Genomic DNA, 23,830 nt, shown 5'->3' with positions numbered 1-23,830 from the left:
AAATAGTTCTGCTTTAGCAGCTTGGCTTTCCTGGGGGCCACTGACCAGTTGAGTGGAAGAACTGGTTTTCTGCTGAAAACTCAGCACAAGAGCCTGGCCTAATAGGAGGCAGCAGCTGAAGATTCCAGGAGAGCAACCATCTGCAGAAGGAAAGACCAGCTCTCAGGCAATTTTTTTCCCCAAAAAAACCTTGGTAAAAGGGAAGAAGGGAGGACAGGATTGATCTGGAGATTCAACCTCATGAAAAATTCCTTTTCATGAAAAAAAAAAAATGTTCAGTTGCTCAAATCCAGAAATAAAACCCCTGCACTGGTGAAGTCAGAGCTGATTTCCAGGTGTCATGGATGGGTCTAGCTCTTGCAAAAGAAAAAAGGTCTGTTCTCAAAAGAGCAGGGCACCAGCCCCCCTCTGTAAGTAGCTGGGCATTTCTCTTCTTAATTTAATTTTTATGTGCAAAAAGCTTATCTGGTGAAAATGTAAGATACTGGTAATTTTGTTCAGGCAAAGCCTCTCTGGTTTGCCTCATATGGTTTCTTTCGCCTCCCTCCAAAAAATCCCAGCGCTCTATGTTGGAATTCAAGGTATTTCCTAAGTGCCTTGATGCCCTGTTGACTCCCCATCCCTGGAAGTGTTCCAGGCCAGGTTGGACAGGGTTTGGAGCAACCTGTTCCCATGGAAGGTGTCCCTGCCCGTGGCAGGGGGTTGGAACTGGATGATATTTAAGGTCCCTTCCAACCCAAGCCACTCTGTGATTCTGTAAATTCTCCATCCTTTAACTGGAGCAGGTCAAACAGATCCCTGACAAAGAGTCCTGGAAGTCTGGCTCAATTTTGTTTTGTTATCGCTGTAAGTAGCATCAAAACAAAATTAGGAGATATTCCAGAAGTTTCAGTAAAACTGCAAACGTAGACAGATATAAACTTCACATCACGAGCTTGCTTGGCTTTGTCTCCAACCCAGGCAAAAGGCAGCAACCAGTCAGCCACAAACATCCCTTGCAGGTTTAAATTTGCCATTAAAATGATCGAAACTCGGAATTTAAACAGAGTTTTGCCCAGATTTCTGAGGACTCAAACTCGTTTCTCTGAAAATAATGAGGCGAAGTCTTGTTCACCTTGTTCTTGTTTCCCTCTTGATAAAGGTCATTCATCTGCACTGTAACGAGACACAAACACGGAAAAAAAAATCAGTAAGACTTGCTGGGAGCCTGCCAGGGGTTATTGAACCCAGCTACTCCACAGCACTGGCACATGGCAACGGGGAGAGGCCACGAGCTGGAAACACGGAGCTGGTGTCAGGGCAGATAATCAAACACCAGGCAGGGAAGGGCTGGCTCTGCTTCTCCTCACACACTTGGTGGGGACTGGAGCAGGAGGAGCTGGAGGACCAGGAGGGTTAAGGAAAGTTGGCACAAACTGCAGCAAAAGAGAAAGCTCTGGGCAGAACGGAGGTGGGCATGAGCTTTGTGAGGAGAAGGACAGGGAGGGGAGAAATTTGGGAAGGGAAGGGGCTGGGGAGGGATGCAGGAGAGTGGGAGGAGAATTGCCAAGGGGGTGAAGAGAGAGAAGAAAAAGCAACTTGGAATCAGGTGTCCCATGTTGTCCCAACTCCAGGTGTCTGCCTGGAGAACGGTGCTGGAGAAGGAGGCAGAGACAGGGCAGAGCTTGGGCTCAGAGGAGAGACAGGGCTGGTGACATCCCCAAAAAGCTCATGGTGAGCTGGATCTCACCCTGAGCTCCCCCCCAACCCCAGCTCTGAGAGCAGGGACTGACTAGAAACGGGAATTAGGGGACTTGCACTGGGGGTTTCCCTTTAAGCATGGATTTGAGGAATCTAGATCCCAACTGCTCACTGAAATAGGGCTTGGCAGGCTCAGAGCCTCATCAGGACCCATCTCCAGGCACCATCTGGGCACTCTGGCTGGATTTGAGGTCTTTGTTAGGGCAAAGACATCCTTTTCCTTCTGTCACAAGCTGCCATGCCCTAGCCATGGCCTCTCCTAGTAGATGCTTTCCTAAGAAAGCCTTCCTAACAAAGCCCTAACATTCCCAGTGTTAAAAGAGCAAACCCACATTCCTTATTAGGACAGGTCCTGATTTTTCTCATTCTTTAAAAATAAAAATAAAATATTTCAGTAACTCAAAAAGAACAATTTTTTTCCTTGTGTATTCTGCAACTCAATAAAATCATAACTATTTGTTGACCATCAGAATGCTTTATGTGGTTTTTCCAGGCACATCAAAAGGGTCAGGGCAAGATTTGGCATAAAGGGGGATTCAAGCCTGATTTTCAAATTTAATCTTGTAACTGCTTGTTTTCAGCAGTTCAAAGTCAGACCCCAAACCAAGGACACCATGGAAGCAAAACTCTGGAAAAGGATTTGGGATCAGACTTGCTGATTATGGCTTCCCTTGGTTTTCCCAACTGTTTTGTTTGTTTTTTCACAGAGCTGGTGATTGTGGAAAGTCCTTTTTGCACCTCACAGGATGAAATTAGGGAAATTACTTTTATAGCAGAGATAGGTTTCTTTATCAGCCTTCCCACAGCTCAGGAACAATAAAGCTGCTTTCCCTCATCCTGGGAACAAGCACTACAGAAAAGGAAACCTTCCTGTCCAAGATTTGCCTGGCCACTCAAACTCAGCCTCCAGACTGCTCGGGGAGGCAACTGGGGACAAAATTGCTGTGAAAACTTCATAGAAGCATTTAACAATTTTTCAAAAGTCAATTTTCTGCCCATTCATGGCTCATCCAGGGCTATGGTGAGCAGCTTTTCTAACCCACAGCTTGGATCCAGTGCTTTGGTGGGCCTGAGGTCAACACCATCAGTGGGTTTTAGGTCAAAGTCCATATTGAGAACAATGCCATCAGTGGACTTGAGGTCAGCCCAGAGGCTTTAACAGAACTGGGAGCCTGTTAGTTCTTCCAAATAACCCCATTTGGACCTCAGCCATCAGCAGGAACAACACAACAGCCTGAGGCTGTGAGTGGGAAGTGGCTGTCCCAGTCAGGAGGCTCAGTGATGGTTGGGGAAGGCCAGAGTGGGCTCAGCTGCCACCTTAAATCAACACTACAGCTTTTCCAGAGTACACAGAAATTGCTCCATAGGTAAACCAGAGAGCAGGTCCTGTGAGCAATCGAACCACAAAGTGACCCCACTTGCCCCATTTTTGGGACTTTTATTTAATCCTAGAATAAACACGTTCCCCTAATACAAACACGGGGAGCTGTTACACAAAAATAAACTGTCACAAATCAACAAACACTTGGCTTTCCTCCCTGGGAGTACAGCTGAGCATCCCAGGACAACGTGGCTCGGATCTGCGAGCATTCCAAAGGAAGGTGGCTCAGGGGGATCAAGGACCTGGCAGTTCTGGGATCACATTCTGGATTAAGATGCCTACACTAAAACACTCTCTGCTTTTCCACAGGGCTTGTATCTCTGCTGGGAATCTTCAGGTATTAGTTGAAATGTGGAAAGATAGCCAGTTTTCCAAGATTTATCTTCCAAAAGTTTAGGCTCAGCCTATCCAAAGGTCAGTCTTTGTTCAGCTGAGAATTGGGAAGCCATTCTGCCCCTGTGAACCCAGTACACCTGGATTTTTATTTTTATTTATCTTAGTATTTATATTTTTATATATTATATGTATATATGTATGTATTTATATTTTTTTTATTTATTTTTAATTTATCTGGTTTTAAGTTGTGAAAGACTGAAACTTCCACAGGTTACTTGAAATTAAGCCTTTTTAACTCCCTCCCTTGAAATTAGCACAGGGAATCTAAAACAGGAAATCAACATAAAATGCGCCTAAGTCGGACTCGATGATCTTAATGGTCATTAATAACTAATATTGCTTTTTAAAAAGCTTTCCTAGCTCTGCAGTTGCCCAATTCCAGATGTCTCAGGAAACTGTTTCACAACACCCCCTGGCCTCAGAATGGTAAGAAACATGTTTATGGTGCTCAGACATGCAGTTTTCACCCAGACAGTGCAAGAAGGTACCTTGTCACCCAGAATCCCAGAATGGCTTGGGTTGGACAGGAACTTTAAGGTCCATCTCCTTCCACCCCCTGCCGTGGGCAGGGACACCTTCCACTAGACCAGGATGCTCCAACCTGACCTTGGACACTTGCAGGGATGGGGCAGCCACATCCACGAGCTCCCTTTTTGCAGCAGGTTTTTAAAATTCTGTTCAAAAGAGTCAATGACAAGTTGAGCCTCATTCAGCATTTGTGCTGGGTTACAGCATATTATCATACATTTTACTGGGCAGCTTGAAAAATAAGTCTGAATTCCTCAAATATCATATAGAAACACTTCCATACTGAGTCCTGCTTACACCACCCCCTGTCCTGGCTGGCTGCAGATTCTATAGAACAGGGGACAGGTGAAGGCAAATATTCCATTCACATTTCCACACAGACTCATTATCCATCTCAAGACTATGTTATCAAAATTATGAAGGGAATCATCCAGGATTCCAGAATTCAAAAGCAAGCCAGGAGGTGAATCACACCCCCATGGCAACCCTTATGTAAAATATAAATAAAAGTGCTATCTAGACCCCCAGAGGTTGGTGGGGGCAAATTTCCACTGGGGTAAGTGATGATGTTATCTTAAATATCCTGTATCAGAGCTTTTCCACCCATGACTGAGGTTTGAAGGTCAAGCTCAGGCTACTCAGGTCAAAGGAAGCTCAGCAGAAATCCAAGAAAGGGGGGGAAGAAGGTCAAGGAGAAGAATCCTCACCTGGAAGCACCACCTTCGCCTGCAGCACCCTTCTGAGCACAGTTAGGTAACCACACAGCTACCTCCAGGTGCTGGATGTGTGGGTGACAATGAGAGGATTAATCACCTTAATTGCCCGTGATTGCCCCATCCTCCTTCAAATGGGTGTGGCTGGTTCACTTGCCTGATTAATTTCATTGGCCTTAATTATCTTGGCCTCAGGTCTGTTTCATTAAGCAGCAGCTGGTTTTCTATAAAACATAGGAACCACACTGCTCTTTCTTTCTCGGTGTGTTTGATTCCCTCGTTGCTCACAAGATGCCTGATAACACCTGAGAACTCTGGTCCTGAGCTGCAGAAGATGCTGCTGGTTCCTGGCTCTCCTGTCTGGCCCAATGAGCATCTGCAGGTAAATCACTCTGAGCTGGAATCACCACCCTTTGCAAGTCCACAAAACCTTCAGGCCACACTCACGACCCCAAATGGACCAAGGCAGCACAACCTGTGCTTCACCATCACCCAGGGGAGGGGCAAATAAAAGTGTGAACCTAAATCAAGGTGCTGCTGCCAATTCCAGTTCCATCCCATGCTGGTTCTTGTCTCCCCATCACGTCTCACCAAATGCTGAAATTAAGCCCCTGATTTAGTGAAGGTATGCAACTGAACTGCAATCCAACAGCACTAGAGGGCAAGGCATCATGAATCCAGTGTTCCAGCAGCATTCCAGCACCATGACTCCTTCCACATCCTGCAAAAAAATCAACAGCTCGATAATAACGAAGTGCCTGGGCTTGAATGTTGCAGCAGGAGATTCTGGGCAAGTCAGGGACTGGATAATCTTTAAACTCCCCTTCCAACCCAAACCACTCCACGACTGCGATAATTTCTGTCTGCATAGCTAAAAATAAAGTAAAATAAATAAAAAGCAAAGAAATGTTGAGTCTGCTCTGCCCTGTGATGAGCAAATGAATCATGCACCAAACAGAAGACAGAGATTAGAAGCCATTTCCTTTATACAACATTTCCTAAACAGAGAGGGGCAGTTTTCAAGGCCTCTATTGAAATATGTGGTAAATGGATCCATGTTCCAGAGAGGTTATCCTGGATGTGACAGTGTTAAGACAGGGATGAGTCCCATGTGCTGCACTAAGAGGGTTTAAGACATTTGTGCACTTTGAATGTGTAAATCCAGGCTTTTAAAACCAGCATTATGAAGAGGAAGCAGTGACACCACAGCTGAGAGCATCAAAATGATTTCTGGGCTTTCAAAACTCAGTTGGGTCAGGCACTGACCAGCCTGACATCCCCAAACACAACACATAAGGTCTTCTACACACACACAGAGGCATAATTTCAGTGCTAGAGGAACAAGATTTGGAACTTATGCTTCCTCTGTTAATGTTCCTGTATAGAAGAGGCTTTAGGACTAATGGAAGCCAGAGCTGCCAAGATTTTTGGGTGGATGCAACACTTCACCTGTCCAAAAGCATCATGGAACCATTAGACAATTCCCAGTGCTCCAATTCCCCCCAAGACAATATTTATCACTGCCCTCAGTTTGACTGAAAGTTGGATTAGTGCTTCTTTCCCTCTTGGTGGCTTTTGCCAGCTGGCATTGATGGCCTGACAAAGAGCAAGGTCACCAAGAGCAACACAGGAGTCACATCTTCCAGCCCCAGCTGCTGATGCAGAAAGAGTAAAGGTGCCTCTCAGGTGACCAACATACATGTCCACCATCAGGAAGCATCCTAAATTGACTCTAAGGTGATTAACAGAGCAGAATTAGCTCAGTGAGCCAGGGGAATTAAGGGCAGAGAGCTGCCCTTGAGCCAATATCCCATCTACATCTGCCAGAGGAAAGCCTGCAGTCCCAGAACTGGAGTGGAAGCAGAAATTAGAAGCATGAACGAATTCTTAGGTTAAAAAGCTTACAGGGTCCTGTGTGCCCACGTGAACCCCACTGAAAGCTCTGTAAGTAGCACGGGAATGAGTGCTGGAGTTTTCACTGCAAAGCTTCCTTTTCACAGCTCCCCTCTGTGAGACAGTCCCACAGGGAGCTGTTTTGGGGCTTACTGCTCCTGCACAAATGGCTGGGGATTCCTTTTCTGTCACTGATGTTACCTGTAAGTCATGAGATTTGTACCACTGACTCAGCTTTGCCCGGGTTGCTGACGTCTTCTCCTCCAAGGGGAATCATTTCCAGTTCAAGGCAAAGGAAAGCTAAGGATTACCTTTTCCTTCCCAAACTTTCTCTGCTGTCTCTCTGCTCTGTCACCTGAGGTAGTGCTGTCACATCTCCTGAGCCAAAGCACCACTGTGAGCTCAGATTTACCAGAGAATCACAGGATGGTTTGGGTTGGAAGGGATCTTAAAGATCTTCCAGTTTCAACCCCCTGCCATGGTCAGGGATACCTTCCACTAGACCAGGTTGCTTCAAACCCTGTCCAAGCTCTCCTTGAACGTTTCCAGGGATGGGGCAGCCACAGCTTCTCTGGGCAACCTGAGCCAGGGCCTCACCACCCTCATAAGGAAAAATTTTTTACTAATATCTAATGTAAATTTACTATCTATCTAAATCTAATAGCTAATCTGCTCTGTTCAACTTAAGACCATTCTAAAATCCATTTCTCCTCTCATATCCAGCCCACACTAGTCCTGGTCTCATTTTCTCTCTGCTCCCTTTTCCTTCTAATCCACCCCCAGACAAGGTAAAACTTTCACTTCTCTCTTCTTTGGGCTGTGCACCACACACCTGTCATCTGGCTATTCAGCTTACCCCCTGCAAATGCAGGGAAAAGCAAGGAATTACCCCCCTGGGGGCCTGTCCTGGCAGTTCTCTGTGTGTTATATAAACCAGCACAAAATCCATCTGCCTCCAACAGCCTGGCTCGAGTCAACCTTCCAGCTCAGCCTGATAAACCTCGTACAAACACGGGAATATTGACATGATAAACAGCAAAACCTGACCCCTTGGCTCCCAGCAGCAGTGGCACCACAGGGATTGCTCCTATTGGGAATGTGTTGCCTTGGCAGAGCTGGCCAGCCCTCAGTGCCACGTGCACGCTGAGAGCGCTGCCAGATCTGACTTTTTCCTGGCAGGGCCACACTCCCTGAATGTCTGGAATTTCCCCACGGCTGACACAGCGCTGCCTGTTCTGAGTAATTCCCGCTGCTTTGATGGATTCATCCTGCGGGAAGCTTTGAAACATCTGACTTTTTGGAGGCCAGCTGCTTTATCTTCCCCCCGCTTTTCTTGATTGCACCTGGAGCAAACAAACAAACACACACACAGAAAACCTTTCATTTGTTGGTTCCTGGAAACGCTCAGCTCGGAGAGCATGTGGGGACAGCCTGACCGCTGAGCAAAGCCTGATTTACAGCTCTGAGCAAACCTGGAGGAACTGCAGGCAGGGAGAAACACAGGACCAGCACACACAGGGAATTGCCACCAGCAACCAATTCTCCAGGTCCCTTATCCTGTTTTCTCTCTTCTTGCCATACCAAGTCTCCTAAATTCTCCCCTTAATCATGTATTAACATCTAAATACTTAAAAGCACCTTGCTATGCACAGCACTAACCTCCATCAGAGAGAGAAATACCCATTTTCTCTCCCAAACTCACACTTCATAACAGGGAAAAAAAGGATTTAGGAGGGAGAGGGGAATGAAAACTAAATCCTCTTTGATAGTTTGCTGGTTGTCCTTCAGCTCCAGCTACAGGAAGGTTTCTGACAGCAAAGCCAAACATTCCCAGTCTGTCACCTGGCCACTCTTGTGGCTTTGCAACATTCCCCTTCAAGAAATCCAGATCCTTCCTTCCCACGTCACAGCCTTACACCTGTCTAACGCCAATTCCCATCTCCAGCAGCACAGGGAAGCTGTTCCCCTGTTTCAAGGGGCTGCAGGGTGCAGCTGAGCAGGTGTGAGGTCCTCCTGGAGGCAGAATCCAGGAGGGGTCTGGAGATGCTCTGTTCCCGCAGGGAGGGAGGACCAGGACAGTCCCTGCCTGGGCTGCCTGTGCCCTCTCGTGGCTGCCCGACCGCGCTGCACCACCACTTTGAAATTTAAAATTATGTCCCTTTCTGGAGGCTGCTCTCCCTCAGACCTGTTAGGGCTCTCCAGATGTGGCAGCCCCTCCTCCTGGGCATTTTTTGGGCACTGAACTGCCTCCAGTGTAAGTTTTAAGGTCCTGTCCAACCCAAATCATTCTGGGATTCTGTGAAGAAATGTTCACCCACCTGTGGGAAAAAAACCTCTATTTGGCACCAAAACACCACCACTTATTCCCCTTGTGAGGTCAGGGAGCAGCCAGCTATGGGAGGGACACACTGATGAGAAAAAGCATTAAGACCCAATCCCAGAGGTCACACAGGAGTCAGAGAAGCTCAGAGCTTCAGCCAAATTTCATTTTCTCTTGGCTACTGAGCACCCCAACCAACCCAACCCCTCAACCACCAACCAGACTTTTAGAGGTTAATAGCAAATGTTTATTTTCCATTATTCAAGAGCAGGGTGCAACCATCCTGCCGTTAACGGAGTGACTTCATCTTCCTTTACAAATTGTTCTCTCTGCTTCACTTGAAATGTAAGACAACTTCACAGGTGGCATTTCTCCAATTCCTTTCGTCTCAAAAAAGTGCTTTACAATGTGACACCGAGGGGAAGAAAAAAAATCCCACAAACCACCTCCTACCTCGAGAGATCACCTCATTCCCAGCGCTGCAATGTGTGCAATGGAGCAGCCAAGGGCACAGGAAGACATGGAGAGATCAGAAGGTCAGGGGGAGCAGATGAAAGGAGAAATTCCAGGGATGGAATTTACCTGAGCTGAAATCTGCAGCTGGGGAAACCAAAGCTTTTGCCTTCCCTGCCCATTTCCCCCTCCTCTGGGCAAAACCACAGCAGCTCAGTTTGTGTCTTTAGTGGAAGAAAACTGAGCTCTTGCTGTAGCATCCCTCGGGAGAGGATGAAAGCTCTGGAGCTGAGGATGGTGACCCGGTGCTGGGCAGGGTGATGTGTCAGTCAGAGATGGAAACCCCAGGGTGGGTGGTGGCTGCTCCACAGACACTGAAAAAAAGGTTAAATTGGCTACAAATCACTGTCACAGCCTTACCAAACCCGGGTCTGTGGCAGACCTGTGTGTCCCAACAGCTTTAGTGACATCTCTCCCTCCCAGCACATTTTGGGGGATACAGGAACCCCAGCCACACCCCTCATGTGCACACAACGGTGTCTCAATTCCCTCTCTGGGGATGGCAGCCCAGGACAAGCTGGGATTCCCACTGGAATGGGCAGCTCTAGGTCTAATGTAACACCAGGGAGGAAACCTCTGGGCTTCAGGACTGCCCAGCCTGGGCACGCTCCTTCTGGGATGAGAAGAACCCAAGCTGGGTAAATGGATTCTACCTAAACCATGCAAACAGGACTGCTCAAAGCTCCCCCGGGATCAGGAACAGCTCCAGGGCATGTTTGTGGATGAGGTTTGTGTTTGAGAGCACCATGGGGGACTCCCACACCAAGGAGTGTCACAGGGGCCGTGGCAAGGTCTGCCGGTGACAACTGCAGCAGATTTCCTAGTCCAGGAGAAAACATCCTGCACCGACTGCAGCCAGCTGGGAGTCAGGGAATTTTCCTGCTCCCTTTCTTCTGCTGGAGGCCCCAGGTGCACAGCTCCAGCCATTCCCCCAGCCTGCATAACCCAGAGTCAAACAGCAAGCTGAAAAGAGGAACAAATCCTTCTTTGTGACTCCGCTGGCAGAAAGCTTCTCTTGCAGGCTCCTTTAAAAGGAACAAGGAAGTACTTGGAAACAAACTGTTCATGGCTCTCCCTAAGGTTATTGTGCTCTGCTGGCATTTTCTGGGCTGCCATGGTCAGCAGGACCTCAGAGTACCCCCAAAAAATGAGCAGGGCACAGGGACAGACAGCCAGCATCTGTCCTCAGACTGGCTTACAGGGAAGGTCCAGAACTCCTGCCCTCCTCAGAAAATGCCAAAGAAGACTGCATATAAAAACAAAAGTTTAAAAAAATGGATATACACTGCATATAGGAGACTCCAGAGTCTATAGCTGGCCACCCCAGAGCAGCCAGGGCCAGCCCAGCTCCGAGGGGACAGCGTGGAAGCTGCATTCCAGTCACAGTTGGAGAGGCTGGACAGCTGAAGGTGGAAGTTGTGCTTCTTGGTCAGCTTCAGGCAGAGAGAGGGTGGGGAGGGAGAAAGGCCCATTGCAGGGCAGGCACTGCACTCACAAAGCCCTTCGTACTGGAGCAGTTCCCTTCCACGCTCAGGCCTCTGCTCACATCTCACTGGGATAAAATCCGAGCTTGGCCAGGGACATCTCCCTCCGGAGCCGCATGACCTCCCAGTACATCAGCTCCACTGCACAGCACAAGGGGTGTGGGGAAGAGGAGGGAAAAACCAACCAAAAATCAGTGAGCAAGGCACAGCTGGACACCACCTCCCAGTGCAGCCCGGCCAGCCTCCTTCCCAAAGTCAGGGAAGCAGGAGATGCCCATCAGGTCACCCCTTATCAGCACCACCCCAGGTGCTTCTCTTCCTTCCTTCACGCTTTTCTTTTGTCATTGCACTGCTTCTCAAAGACCCAGGGAGTTGAGGGCATTGAGCTGGCCCCATTCCTGTCCTTTGGAACAGCACCTCTTAATTCCTCCCCAGAAAGCATCCCACTGCAACCAGCTCTTACCATCCTGCCTCACCAAGCCCTGCTGGATATAGCGGATGTATGTGAAGAAGTTGCAGACTGCTGTGATCTGAGGGAGAGAGGAAAAGAGAAAAACTGGGAATCAGCTCCAGAACTGCTCTGCCAAAAGGCCTGCACTGCACTTAGCAGCAAGGCTCAGTGTTTGGCACCTGAGAAATAGTCCCACGTATCACCAGGTAGGATGAAAGCTGGTTAAAAATGAAATTTAAAAAACCCATCTGGGTATCTGCCATCCCATCCCTAGACATTACACTATCCATGAGACACAACATGGAACAACTCCAATTTACTGCAGATTTGAGGCACTGCTTTGGGGCAAGTGACAAAAATGAGTCAAGTTTGTGCACAAAAACAACCTTTTGTGTCCAAAATGGTCACATGTTTCGGGATCAGCTCTTGTGATATGCAGTTCAGGAAAGAATAAACTTCTAAAATGCTCCATTGAATCAAAGCCCCAACAGCAACATTAATAAATTATCCACCTTTTGCCTTCCCTCCACAGAAAGAACAACTTGTTCTCACAACCACCCGAGTCACGGATCTGACTGGAACAGTAAGAGCATTTAAAGAGCAGAAAATTACTGTGTTTTACAAAGGGGAATTAAATAACGATAAAGCCAAAAAAGCAAAGCCCTGCACAGAATGAAACCATGCAAAGTGAACACACTGAAGGTTGTCTGAAAGCAGAAGCAGGGCTGGATCTGCACCCTGATTATTAACCGAGAGCCACCCCGACCTCCGGAATAAACTCAGATCCCACAGGTGTTCCCTAAGTTGAAGGCTGACCCTCAAGAGCTCCTGCACCTCAGGACATGGGACAATTTTGGAGGATCAAGGCACCCTGGGAAGGTGAAGGACTCACCCTGGCCCTGCAGGAAGGTGAAATGTAGTAGTAATTCCCAGAATCTCCCAGCATGATCCGGTGCTTGCAGGTCCTGGGGAGGCCACTGAGAGCACATTTCCTGCAGGGAAAGGAAAAAACACTTCAGCAATCCAGTGGCACAGCGGAGATCAGGAATTCAGGAATCTCAGGAGATGGAAGGAGGAGCTCAGAAGCCAGACCTGGGTCAGTCAACATGAAAAAAAACCACCTATGGCTGATAGAGCCTTTTGCTCCTAAAAGATTCCACAAATGGCAGGTTAGGAGAGTTAAATATCTGGAATCATGAATAATTCCACACCCAAATACACCAAGTTATACCCTTCCCCTGGCACAGAGCCCAAGAGAAAACTACAGAAGACAGAGTGTAATGTCATCTGGTCCCTGCACATCTCCTCCACATTCCAGGGAAGACTCAGGTGTATCAGCTTTCCTGCTGGGATGCAAACATGCTGGCTGGACATCAAACCTGGCCTCAAAACAGGCAAATCCAGCCTTAGAGCAGAATTTGCTCATGCTGAAAACTCAAAACAAGCCACACTGCTCTGGATGAGGCTTGCAATTCCTAAGGACAAGCCAATCCCTCCTTGGGCAGACAGAGAAGAAGCTTGGCTTCACAATTTTAGGATTTCACTCAGAGTGAAGAAAACAGTCTTTTCAAAACAGTCAGCAGCCTCTCTTTTCCTGCCATTTTTTTCTGTTATTTCTTCCATTATGGTTCCCATCACCAGCCAGTTGCCTTTCCTTCATCACCACTTCAAGCAGTAAAGCAGAATTTTCTGTTGAATAGTTATCTCCACGTTCCTCAGAGGTTCAGTTCCTGCACGTGGAAAGAGGGACATCAGTCCCCAGCTGCAAGAAACTGCTCTGGGAGCCATGGAAGGTGCCAACACATGGGAGCAGATGTTTCAGGGAGGTTCTGAGCGTGTCTCTGAGCTTGCTTTCCACTGCTGTCAAGGCAAATATTAGCCAAGAGTGGAAGCACGGGCTGTAAGAGTCCACATGCAAGGAGAAGTAATCATTGGCCAAGTATTAACACAACTTAAGGAGATTAAATTCTCGGAAAGTGTAGGATGACCAATAACAAGAAATTTTTAAGTCACAAAAATTGAACACTGGAGCACATAGAAAAAGGAGACTCTTGGTGACTTGGTGTAACCACAGCTGTCACAACCATAGTTAGGGGTAACCAAAAATGCCACAAAAATCAGTGTTTTACACCTGGGGAACGAAAGTTAATGAACTCCTTTGGGATTTTTTTTTTTATTCCCAGTAGCAAGATTCTACACCATCCTGCCTGGAAATGAAACAGGGTTAAAGAGTTAGCTCAGTTCAGCTCGAGCCTCCGAGCTGCTGCATTGCACTGAGTTAGTCACTTGTTAATGTGTTAGAGATCTTTGATCACCGGCTAAACAATAAATGCTTCACTTACGTTACAATTTGTGGCCGGAACCCACTGTGAAGACAAAAAAAAAAAAAACCAAAAGGAAACTGATAAGGATGAAGACAGGATGGGTTGTTCTTGGAGCAATTTGCCTAGAGATGGCAGAAAATGCAGGAGAGTGGTGGGAAAACCTGCATTTGCCCTCACAGGGACACTTTAGGGGGTGCTCTGTTTGAAGGTAAGGGAAGGAAGGACAGAGAGAGGGAGCCTAGATGGAACTTGAATTCATCAGCTGAATAAAATCCCCTCCTTTATCTGGAATGTCATGTAGTTTCTGCTAGTGCTCCTCTTCCCTGAGGTGATCCCAAGCTGTCTGTCCCAGCAGATACAGTCACAAGAGCTCTGCAGCAGCCACAGCCCCAGTTCTGGTGGCAGGGTGGGGAGGATGATGTGCAGCAAAAAGGAAATCTCTTCTGACCTAGGCTCAAGCCCACCAGCAAGGTCAGGATGAAAGGTGAGCTCCAACCTCACAAGATGCAAGAATGCAGCTCTGATTTAACCCTGGTTATGCACAAACACCTTCAGAGAACATAAACAAGCTGCTGCCTCACGGCAAGGAAAAAAACCCACCCTGCAGTCAAGGGCACTCACAGGTTATCCCAAAAACCAGCCAACAGCTCATCTGCTGAGCTAAGCTAATTCCTCTCCTCAGGCAGAGCTGAGCTAAATTCCAGCTGCTCACGAGCCTGGGGAACGCTCAGCCGAGCCCTTTGAACCGTCCAGCTCAGTGACCGAGCGAGGCCGGCCGAACTCCACAAACCCACCCGCAGCAAGGAGATAAAACACGGTCAACACGGTCCTTACTTGGGCCCACCACACTCTTCTGCTGCCACCTTCACCACAGGGAGCGTCTGGGAAGCCACTGGCTCGATGGTGAGGGTGTTCTGCTCCACAGCCGCTCGCACCAGCTCCGACAGCTGCGGCAAACAGAGGGGACAGCGGGTACGAGCGTGCCGGGGTCACCTCCACCAAGGTGACCCTCTGGAGCTGCCTCTCCAGCACTCACCTCCTGCCTAGTGAAGTCCAGACAGGGCCCCACGTCTTCTCGGTAAATCCTATCCAGGAAGGAGCAGGACTTGTCCAAAGTCGGAGATTCCTTCCAGGCCTGGAACTCGGCAAATAAGGTGGAGTCGACCTGCAGCAAATGACCAAGAGGAAAGGGAAGCAGGGGGTGGTCAGAAGGCAAGATTCCATCTCAGAAGGTATCTGCTACTGTGCAGGTAACCTGGCTGCAGAACATCTCCTTTGGCATCTAGAGAGCCTCAGACACCGTGGAAGTGTCCGAGAGAAGCTGCCCTGGCTCTCGTCTCCCACCCACCAGCAGCTCTGTAACAGTTCTGTGCCCCAGCCATACTGGGCTTATTATGCCAGAAACCTGCAGGTACCTCTCTATCCCATCTTCCTCCAGCACCTGTGATGCCAGAAAAGCCACCACACAACCACTGAACAGACCAAGTTCCCACTCAACCCGTGTCAGGAATGATGAGAAGCTGAGTGGCAAAGCACAGTGGCAATGGGAGACTCCGGGACCTGGCATTTAAATCCCAGATGGATCATTATCCAAACCACCAACTTGACTGACAGGGCATCTCCTACATGCCCAGCAAATTCTGTTAAAGCTGCTGAAAGAAAAAAAAATAAAACCAAAGAAACTCTGCTGAGCAACACAAAGAATATGAGTGAAGAGAGCTGAGAAAGTCTCGATTCCAGCACACTCCCTCTGTGCCATGGACACTGCTCACCTGGGACCAGGAACAGCTTCAGAGCCACAGGATGGAAAAACAAATGCAGAAAAACAAAACAAAAGGAAAAAAAAGAATGGAGGTCAGCATAAAAGGGAGCTGGAACTGAAAGGCTGGAAGCGTGAGAGGTAGGTGGGTCCCACCCATCCCCAGAAAGGTTGGTTACCTGCCGTGAGGAGGAGGAGGAGGAGGAAGCATCTGCTCCCAAGGCCTGCCAGCCCGGCTCATAGGTGATGTGGATGGCCTTCCCAGGGAGGATGCAAAGGAGCAAGGAGAGGAGAGCAGGGAACCCAGACTTGGAGGGCAGAGGGAGAGACAGACAGTGAAGGAAAAGGTTTAGAGTGAGACACGTAAGAAGGGAGGTAAAAAACGGGAGGTAAAACAGGAGGTAGGAAGAAAGGCTCAAGTCCTGCCCTCCAGGAACTGAGCATGCTGCTCAAGGCATCACAGGGCCACAAGTCACACCTGTAGATTTCAGCTTAGGGTGCAAAGAGGGAACAGATCTTGCCGTTTTAAGGCTCAGTTTGGGACAGGACACATCTTTTTCATAGGGCACCAACCCTCAGAATGCCAGATTCCCTTTTATCACCTCTCACATAGGCCACTAAGGAATCTGAGAGACAAAGAAGCCACCTCATCCTTGATACAGAACACTGCTAGTCACTTTAGAAGCTGAGCCCTGAGATTTTAGACTCCAGGATACCTGCACTCTGTGGAATTTGCCTCCATGATGAAATGACTGGTTCAGATCTCAAAGAAACAAGTCCTTTGTGTTTCCTCAACAATTCTTCATTTCAGAGGCAGCAGCTCTCCCCAAAAAATCTCCAGTGAGACATATTCCCCCACCACATTCTCACTCATTTTCATTCTTCCTGACCAAGTACCATAAGCTGCCTCCTTTTTGCTCCCCAGGACAGTTGTGTACACATCTAGCTAGTGGGAAATTCCCAGATCCTGGTGGCAGGAAGTGTTACACTCGTGGTCACAGCAGGTGTGTGGGGGGTGCTATCAAAGGATCACCTTAATTAAACAGGGTTTGTTTGGAAGTTATCCACAATGCTTTGGATGCCTCTCTGCCCAGCTCCTCCCAGTAAGGAATTAAATATAATTAAATATATACTCTGCAAAGAGGGGGAACAGTGCCATGCCCAGGAACACAGGACAAGTGAAAGGCTACCCCCTGATGGAGGTGTCCTGGTGTCCAAGCCAAACTGGGTAGGAAGAAGAACCACCACCATATCACGGCAGAACAGGCTATGGACTCACCTGCCAGGGTGCAGAAACCACAGGTTCTGCTCAGCAGCTCACAGCAGTGGTACCTCCTGGCTCTGCCCCTGTCCTCCAACACGCCTCCCACAGAGGAAACACCCACCAAAGGAAACCCACCAGAGCCCGCCTCAGCAAAAATTTACGGAACAAGGCGTGCTACTGCACAAACAGCTTCTCCCAGCGCTGAAACCACAGATTTGTCCAGGAAGCCCCTGGGCACGGTGCCAGCAGTGGCTCCCAGGCCCGTTCAGCAAGTGGCCCTCACCCACCTCTCTGCACTCCCGGCTGACCGGCTCTGGAGCCACGTTCTGGCTGGCAGCTGACACCACGGCACTGCTGGTGCTTTTGTTTCGCCCGTGGCCCTTCCTGAAGCCGGCCTTGGAAGGGCTCTGGAGCTGAGGGTGCAGCTCCCGGTTGGGGGAGGAAGGCGTGGATGTGATCACCAGCGTCTTCAGGGCCGTCACCTCCGCCTGCAGCATGTCGATCTGAGGAGACCAGGGACAGTCAGCACCTGCTGAGCTCAGGTTTGCTGCATCCCAGCACACACTGGAGCCACGGGGAACCAGCTGCAAGCCCGGCCATGAAGCCTCTCCCCATCCCTCCCAGTGCCCAGCACCACCCAGAATTTTAAACCTACAGCAGCTATCTGGGATCCCATCCCTCTGCCCCTTCAGTCAGCACATTTTGCCCCAGGCTCTTTTCAGACCAAATAACCCCAAAGGAATTTCTCTCTTTGAGTTGAGCAATCTTGTGATTCAGCCCTGCCAGGAAATTCCAGTGCCTCAGGTCCCTGTTCTATCCATTCCCACAGTTGTGACAATTAAACAGCTTATCAGTTCCCTCTGGTTTCCCTGGCATCCATTTCCCAAAGAGGAGCTGGATCAGGAACAGACTGCAATGGTCCCTCTTTCCCCCCACTCTGGTCCCTTTCCAGCGTCTGCTGCAAAGGGAGAAAAGCAAATGCAAGCATTTACTCTCTTCCAGCCAACAAGCAGCACTGTGGCCAGTATGGGCAGTGATGCCACCAGGCTACCCCAAAAACAAGTCACAGAGAGCAGTTCTCACCTTGCCCCGGGCTTCCCTCAGCTGTTTCTCTGCTGCAGCCTGTTTAGTGTTGGCTTCTCTCACCATCTTGTGGGCTTCCTGCACCAGAGAGAATTTGAGTCTGCTTGTTACACAGAGCCACCAAGGCAGGTCACAGCTATGCCACATCACGTGATACAGGCAAGCAAGCAATAGTGACAGACATCCCTGCCACATCCAAGGGGTTTGTTCTGTCAGCTGTGAAGTGTCTTCCCCCAGAATTTCCTGGAGAAGGCCCCCAGTCCCAGAGCCAGGAGTGCATCCCCTGCTAAGGAGTGTGATTAGTTAAACTAAAGCACTTAGCTGGCTAGTCCAAGGTCATCTCTCTCGCTGATAGGGGCTGCTTGAAGAATGCCAGAAGCAAGGGCCTGCCCTTCCTTGCCCTTGGGAGTTGCTTAAAGCTGAGGCTTTAATGTGAACACCCAGCTGTGTTGCTGTGGGTGCCCCTATTCCAACATCTGTGACTCCAGCCCCCCCTCAGCTTGGCTTCCTGGCTTGAGCCCTGTCACTTCAGCCCTGCTGGCTGATCACTAAACCAATTTCTGCCCCTGCCCTGCTGTCTGTGGCACTGATCCTGATCCAGATCTGCTTCTCCACATCTTGGTGAGGTCACTGCTCCTGCCTGGCGTGTTCCTGTACTTTGCTCCCACTTCACTTGTGGAGCAGCCAGTCCTCGCTGCTCCAGGCACGGCTGGGACACAGCAGGAGCTGGAGCTCAGGTGGGGGCCAAATGGTAGAAAGTGGCTTAAAAGGCTCTCCCACAGAGAGAGGGAAGTGGGATGAATCCCATCTGGGGCCTCCCTGCAGCGCTGTCTGGAAGCAGAGTCTGGCCAAGGCCACCAAAGGAAGGGAACAGCCCTTGGCTTTATTATTTCCAAGATCACCCTGAGCCCAGGCAGCCAGAATTTCAGGAGGGGGTTGCTCTCTTGGCTCTTATATCCCTGTGTTTCAAAGGTACAGATGGGCTCTGGCTTTCTTCACTATCCAGACAGATCCAGACATTAGAGCTGCTGGTAAATGGGATTTTGCCAGGATAGAGCTTGGCAAGAATCACATTACAAAAAAAAAAAACAACCACAAAACCCACCACAACTGACAGACCTCCTGGACACTCACTGGAGCAGAGTGTGTCAGGACATCCAGCACGTTCCCACCCCCAGCAAGGGCTGAGGCCAGCCAGGGAACCATCTCTGTTCCAGAGCAGGTACAGAGAGGGACATGCAGAGGGGCAGGGACTGTGCCTGGCTCCAGCTCCAGGCACCCCCACAGCTGGTTTTGTCACCAAAACCACTGTGCTCTTTAGGCCACCGCACAGCTGCCCCAAGGGGCAAGAAATGCTTGTAAACACTGCCCAGGAGCCTGTTCTGAGGCTGTGCCTGCAGCACTGCCCAGCTCTGTTTCTCCAAGCGGCAAAGAACAGGGGAAAGGAAGAAACTGTGGGAGGAGACGGCTGGAAGTTCAGGGAAAGCCTGTCTTAAAGGGGCTGGATGCAAGCTCAGGGTGAGAAAAGGAAGAGGGTGGTACCTCAAACAGGCTAGCTGTTAACTCCTCCAGCTCCTGCTCCAGTTGTTCCCTGACTTTTGACAATCTCTCACATTCTTTGTCCTTTAGTTTCAGCTCCTGTTGAGGAAATGGAGGAGGACACATCAGGCCACAGCGAGTCCCAGGAGTGCTGATGCCCTGCCCTGTCAATCACAACCCTTCCTCCCCACCATGGCACAGATTCCCTGATCCCAGATTCCTGTCACTAAACTCTGTGCCACACTCCCTGTCCCCAAAGGCATCCCCCCTCCACAAGTCGTAGCAGGATTTTCAGGCTAGAACAGCTCATTTGTCATTAGCAAGGAGGCTCCCAGTTAAGCACTGCCTCCAGCTGCTTCCTGCAGTAGGTTTCCAGGATTAATTTGGATATTGGCACATCCAGCAACCGCTGTCCTGCTCCAAAGCACTTCATGGCCACCTCAACTCAGTCTCTCTCCTCTTCTGTCTGCTCCAGGCTCCTAAAACACCTCTAGGAAAACCTTCACTGCTCCAATCTGTGCTGCCATCCCCAGGTGTTCTCCCTTTACCTTCTGTGCTTTGTGCAGCTCATCCCTCAGGAACTCAGAGCCCTTCTCTCGGATCTCCACCGAGGAGCTGCGCAGGCGCGACACATCGAGCTGCTCGGGGCACGGGGCCTCACCCACACCTCCAGCATCCTGGCACCCCGGCTCCAGCTCCTCCTTGCTGCCTTTGGATGGCATCAGTGGCTTCCAGTGCCCCACAACAGGTTGCTTCTGGCTCTCTTCCTCAAAACTGACCTGGCTGTGGGGTGACAGCACAGAGAAACTTCTCAACCAGTGTGTCCCAGAGAGGACACTCAGGATGAAGCAGGAGAACTAAAGACAGCTGCTCCAGGGATCCTGTTCCCACCTGGATTCCAAGAGAAACACTCTGCAGCTGCCTTGTTTAGGACTCTGGTACTCACCCAGCAGACCTAAGTTCAGACACTGCTTCCCCAGATGAAGGGAAGTAGGAAAAAAAAAAGGAACACAGCTCTCCCATTCCCATGCACAGACCCTAATCCCCTCTGCTGCCAACCCAGCCTTCCCCTGCCCCTGCTTCAGAGAATAAGGATTTATTTTTAACCTACTTCCCACCAAAATCCTCCACAGAGCCGCCTAAACCGGTGTATTTCCAGCAGTCTGAAACCCTGTATTTTAGTTTCAGTGGCTGGCGAGTGGAGATGTACTAGAAGGAAAAAACCAGAAGAGCCAGCCAGGACACTGTTCCCCACTGTTCTCTGGCAACTCCCAAATGAACACAGATGCTGGAGAGCCTGATGGATTTAGCTGGCTTTGCTGGGGTTTTAGGAAAGGACAACCTCATCAGTGCCCACATGACAGGGCACTGCAGTCACCCTGAGGTGAGCATCTCCCTTTCTTTGCACGTCAAAGTGCCCTCACGTGCTTTGCTTGCCGTTTGAAGGCAATGGGAGCGTGTCCAAGCCTTGCACATGTGGGAGTTTTCTATCGTGCCCAGCCACCCAGCAGGACACACACACTGCCCTGCAGATTAACCTGCTGCTGGTTATCTCTGGGTCACAAGCCTTGGCTGAGCTCTGGTGCCCAAGCCCTCCTCCCACACTCCTACTGCTCCTTGCCCGCTGCCTTCTCCTTCAGAGTACCCACCACCTCCTTTGGTTTGGTTCACTTTCTCTTATTCCCTTTTCCTAACCTGCTTTCCTCTCCTGAACTTGCCCTTCCTCCTGCATTCCAGCCAGCACACACTCTTCCCCCTGATCCTACTCCAGCCCAGTACTGCTCAACAGAGCACAGGCTGGGCTTATCTCCTCAAAAATAGCCTTGTTCTCTCTCTAACACAGAAAGCAGTCAAACCGTGAGGCCAAACTATCCTTTTCACCCAGCCTCAGTGTCCCACCACCTTTTCTACTCAGATTTCTCCCTGCCTGTCCCCACCCCAAAACTGTCTGTGAGCAACAGCTGCCCACAGTCATTTTCCAAAGAGGGAAACAGCAGAATGGACCCAGTCAGTCCCAGAACCCCCAGCTTCTCTGAGCACAGCACAAAAATCAGAGCACAGAGGAAAAGCAAGATTCAGAAGCAAGCAGCTACTAAAAAAATAATACAGAGGCAGCAGAGAAAAGGACATTTCAACAGTCCACTGAACTACTCAGGCAGTCAATCTAACCCACAGGAAGAAAAAAACAATGTTGTTCTTTATGACCCTCAAACTCTCACGTGAAAGTTTCCTTGGGAAACAGATATTTCAGTACATTTCCACACACTGCAGAAGAAAACTGGAAGATATGGAGGAATGAAACAGTCCCACCCACACCCTGTAATGCCAAAATACATATCCTGAAAAATCATCTGTGATGGAATAGCTCATTCTCCACACTGTGCTAACAGAATCCTCACGGAAGCCTTGGCTATGCTGGATCTCCATTGTCCAGCTCTGAAATCCAGTCCCCAGAGACCAAAGGACCACCACATACACTCACTCTCTTGCTGACTCGTAGGCATCTTTCTTGGAAAAATGGATCATATCGTGTAAGTCCCACACTGACACAAGAAGTGCAAACTTACACGGGAAAAAAAAATCCCCAACACCCCACAACCTTCTAAAATTGGTTTCTGTAGAAAAAGCAAAAAAAAAAAAAAAAGTGCAAGATCTGCACTTTTTCCAGCGGGCCCCACATGTTTCCTGCACTGCTGATCCGACACAGTTATTTCCCGTACGAGCAAGCCTCTGGCTCCCTCCAGGTTAAATTCCTACCCGCGGGCTTGGGAGGAGGACCCGACTTTTCCATCCCACCGGGACAGACGCCTGACTGGCACCGTGTTCACCACCACGGGCTGGTCCAGAGCCCGTGGATGCTCAGTATCATCCCTCAAAAGCTTCGGCAAAGCATCTGGTCATGTTTCATTACATTAGTATATTACACAGAACACACAACTGGCGTTTCTTATCTTTGCCTCAGCAACGACCCTGCTGTGTCTTATGTCTGGGAGTGCCGGTGCCCCACCACGTCTCCTCATTCCACCTCCTTAGTTGGCTTCCACACAACTCTTTCCACAGGCTGCCCAAAGAAACTGTGGCTGCCCCATCCCTGGAAGTGTCCAAAGCCAGGTTGGACGGGGCTTGGAGCAACCCGGTCTAGTGGAAGGTGTCCCTGCCCGTGGCAAGGGCTTGGACTAGATCAGTCTTTAATATCCTTTCCAACCCAAACCATCTGGGGACTCTATGAATCCCACGAAACACTCGCAGCGCCGGGAGCGCTGGCGGAGCCGGGGGGCTCCGGGCTGCAGGGACACACGAGGTGCGAGCACCGAAACAACCACATCCCGTGGAAGCCCGAGGGGCACAGACAGCCCAAGAAGTCCCAATTCCCCCCCTTCCCCCGCACCTACCCCCGCAACATCGCTGGGTCCCCGATGCTGCTCAGGGCGGAGGAGCGCCCGCCGCGCCCCCCATGCCCGGAGGAGCCGCAGCCGGAGCGGGAGCCGTGCCCGGAGGAGCCGGATGAAGAGCCGGAGCGGTTCCCGAAGGATGGGGAGCCGTTCCCGGAGCGGCTCCCGGAGGAAGCCGAGCTGGAAGCGGAGCGGATCCCGGAGGAAGCGACGCCGTTCCCGGAGCGGTTCCCGGAGGAAGCGGAGCTGGAAGCGGAGCCGCTCCCGGAGCGGATCCCGGAGGAGCCGCAGCCCCAGCACCGCCCCGTGATGCCGGCGCGGCTGCGCTCTGAGCCCGCCGGGGCCCTGGAGGGGACGCTCGGCACACACCGGGCTGGAATTGCGGGAATCAGCGTAGTGTGTTACCCATCGCATCAGTGCGGGGCAGCGGGAAGCGAAAAATAAATCTTAAAACAACCGTCCCTTTGCTCCTCTCCTCTTTCCCGGCTCAGATGCGCGCCTGGTTTCCTCTGCCTCCTTCCACGCAGGGCTGCGGTCGGGTCTCTGCTGCTCCTTCTTCCTCAGAAGGATTTCTCACACCCTTCCCCTGCTCCAGCGTGGGGTCCCTCCCGGGGGACACAGTCCTCCGTGGACTTCACCTGAGTTATTCACTAAGTGCTCCCGCGTGTATCACTTCCCCGAGGTGCAGTCCCTTAGAGCCGGGCTGATCCGGAGTGGGATCCTTCCACGGGGACCACCTCTGGCTGCAGTTGCTCCCGTGCAATCGCTTTTTCCCCCGTTCTTAAATATATTGTACCAGAGGTGCTCCCGCTGTCGCTGGTGGGCTCAGGCTTGGCCAGTGGCACACGTCTTGGAGCCAGCTGGGAACGGCTCCATTGGATATAGGAAAGCTTCCAGCAGCTTCTCACAGAAGCCACCCCTGTAGCCCCCCCCTACCAAAACTGTGCCCCAAAACCCCAATACACTGAGGAAGTCTGGGATGTAAAGAAGGGATGTGCAGGAAGGTGAAAGGATGGGGGAAACCTGGCGGGGGGGCAGAAAGGCCACTGA

General features: G+C 50.2%; 1 protein-coding gene across 7 annotated transcripts in view; it reads right to left on the bottom strand.

Annotated features, from left to right (window-relative positions):
- Positions 1-9,195: 9,195 nt before the first annotated feature.
- Positions 9,196-23,830, bottom strand: part of RAB3IL1 (RAB3A interacting protein like 1) — a 21,641-nt gene continuing 7,006 nt past the window's right edge. Inside the window, exons 1-12 of one of the 7 annotated variants that reach the window (XM_050335221.1) lie at positions 22,781-23,499; positions 19,937-20,171; positions 19,392-19,487; positions 17,850-17,927; positions 17,054-17,269; positions 15,682-15,810; positions 14,780-14,908; positions 14,578-14,690; positions 13,762-13,785; positions 12,312-12,411; positions 11,432-11,498; positions 9,196-11,109 (exon numbers count right to left, since the gene is read on the bottom strand). In XM_050335221.1, coding sequence (XP_050191178.1) covers positions 11,027-11,109; positions 11,432-11,498; positions 12,312-12,411; positions 13,762-13,785; positions 14,578-14,690; positions 14,780-14,908; positions 15,682-15,810; positions 17,054-17,269; positions 17,850-17,927; positions 19,392-19,487; positions 19,937-20,171; positions 22,781-22,791 — 1,281 coding nt within the window. In that variant the 5' untranslated portion in view covers positions 22,792-23,499 and the 3' untranslated portion in view covers positions 9,196-11,026. Of the gene's footprint in view, positions 11,110-11,431; positions 11,499-12,311; positions 12,412-13,761; positions 13,786-14,577; positions 14,691-14,779; positions 14,909-15,681; positions 15,811-17,053; positions 17,270-17,849; positions 17,928-19,391; positions 19,488-19,936; positions 20,172-22,145; positions 22,725-22,780; positions 23,500-23,830 lie in introns of those variants that run through there. The other 6 variants (XM_050335222.1, XM_050335216.1, XM_050335218.1 and 3 more) reach the window with 6 other exon arrangements.

Source organism: Myiozetetes cayanensis, unplaced genomic scaffold (genome assembly GCF_022539395.1).
Source record: "Myiozetetes cayanensis isolate MyiCay16 unplaced genomic scaffold, myiCay2020 scf6-25, whole genome shotgun sequence".
Taxonomy (NCBI): Eukaryota; Metazoa; Chordata; class Aves; order Passeriformes; family Tyrannidae; genus Myiozetetes; species Myiozetetes cayanensis.
This window is presented reverse-complemented; position numbering and strand designations above follow the sequence as displayed.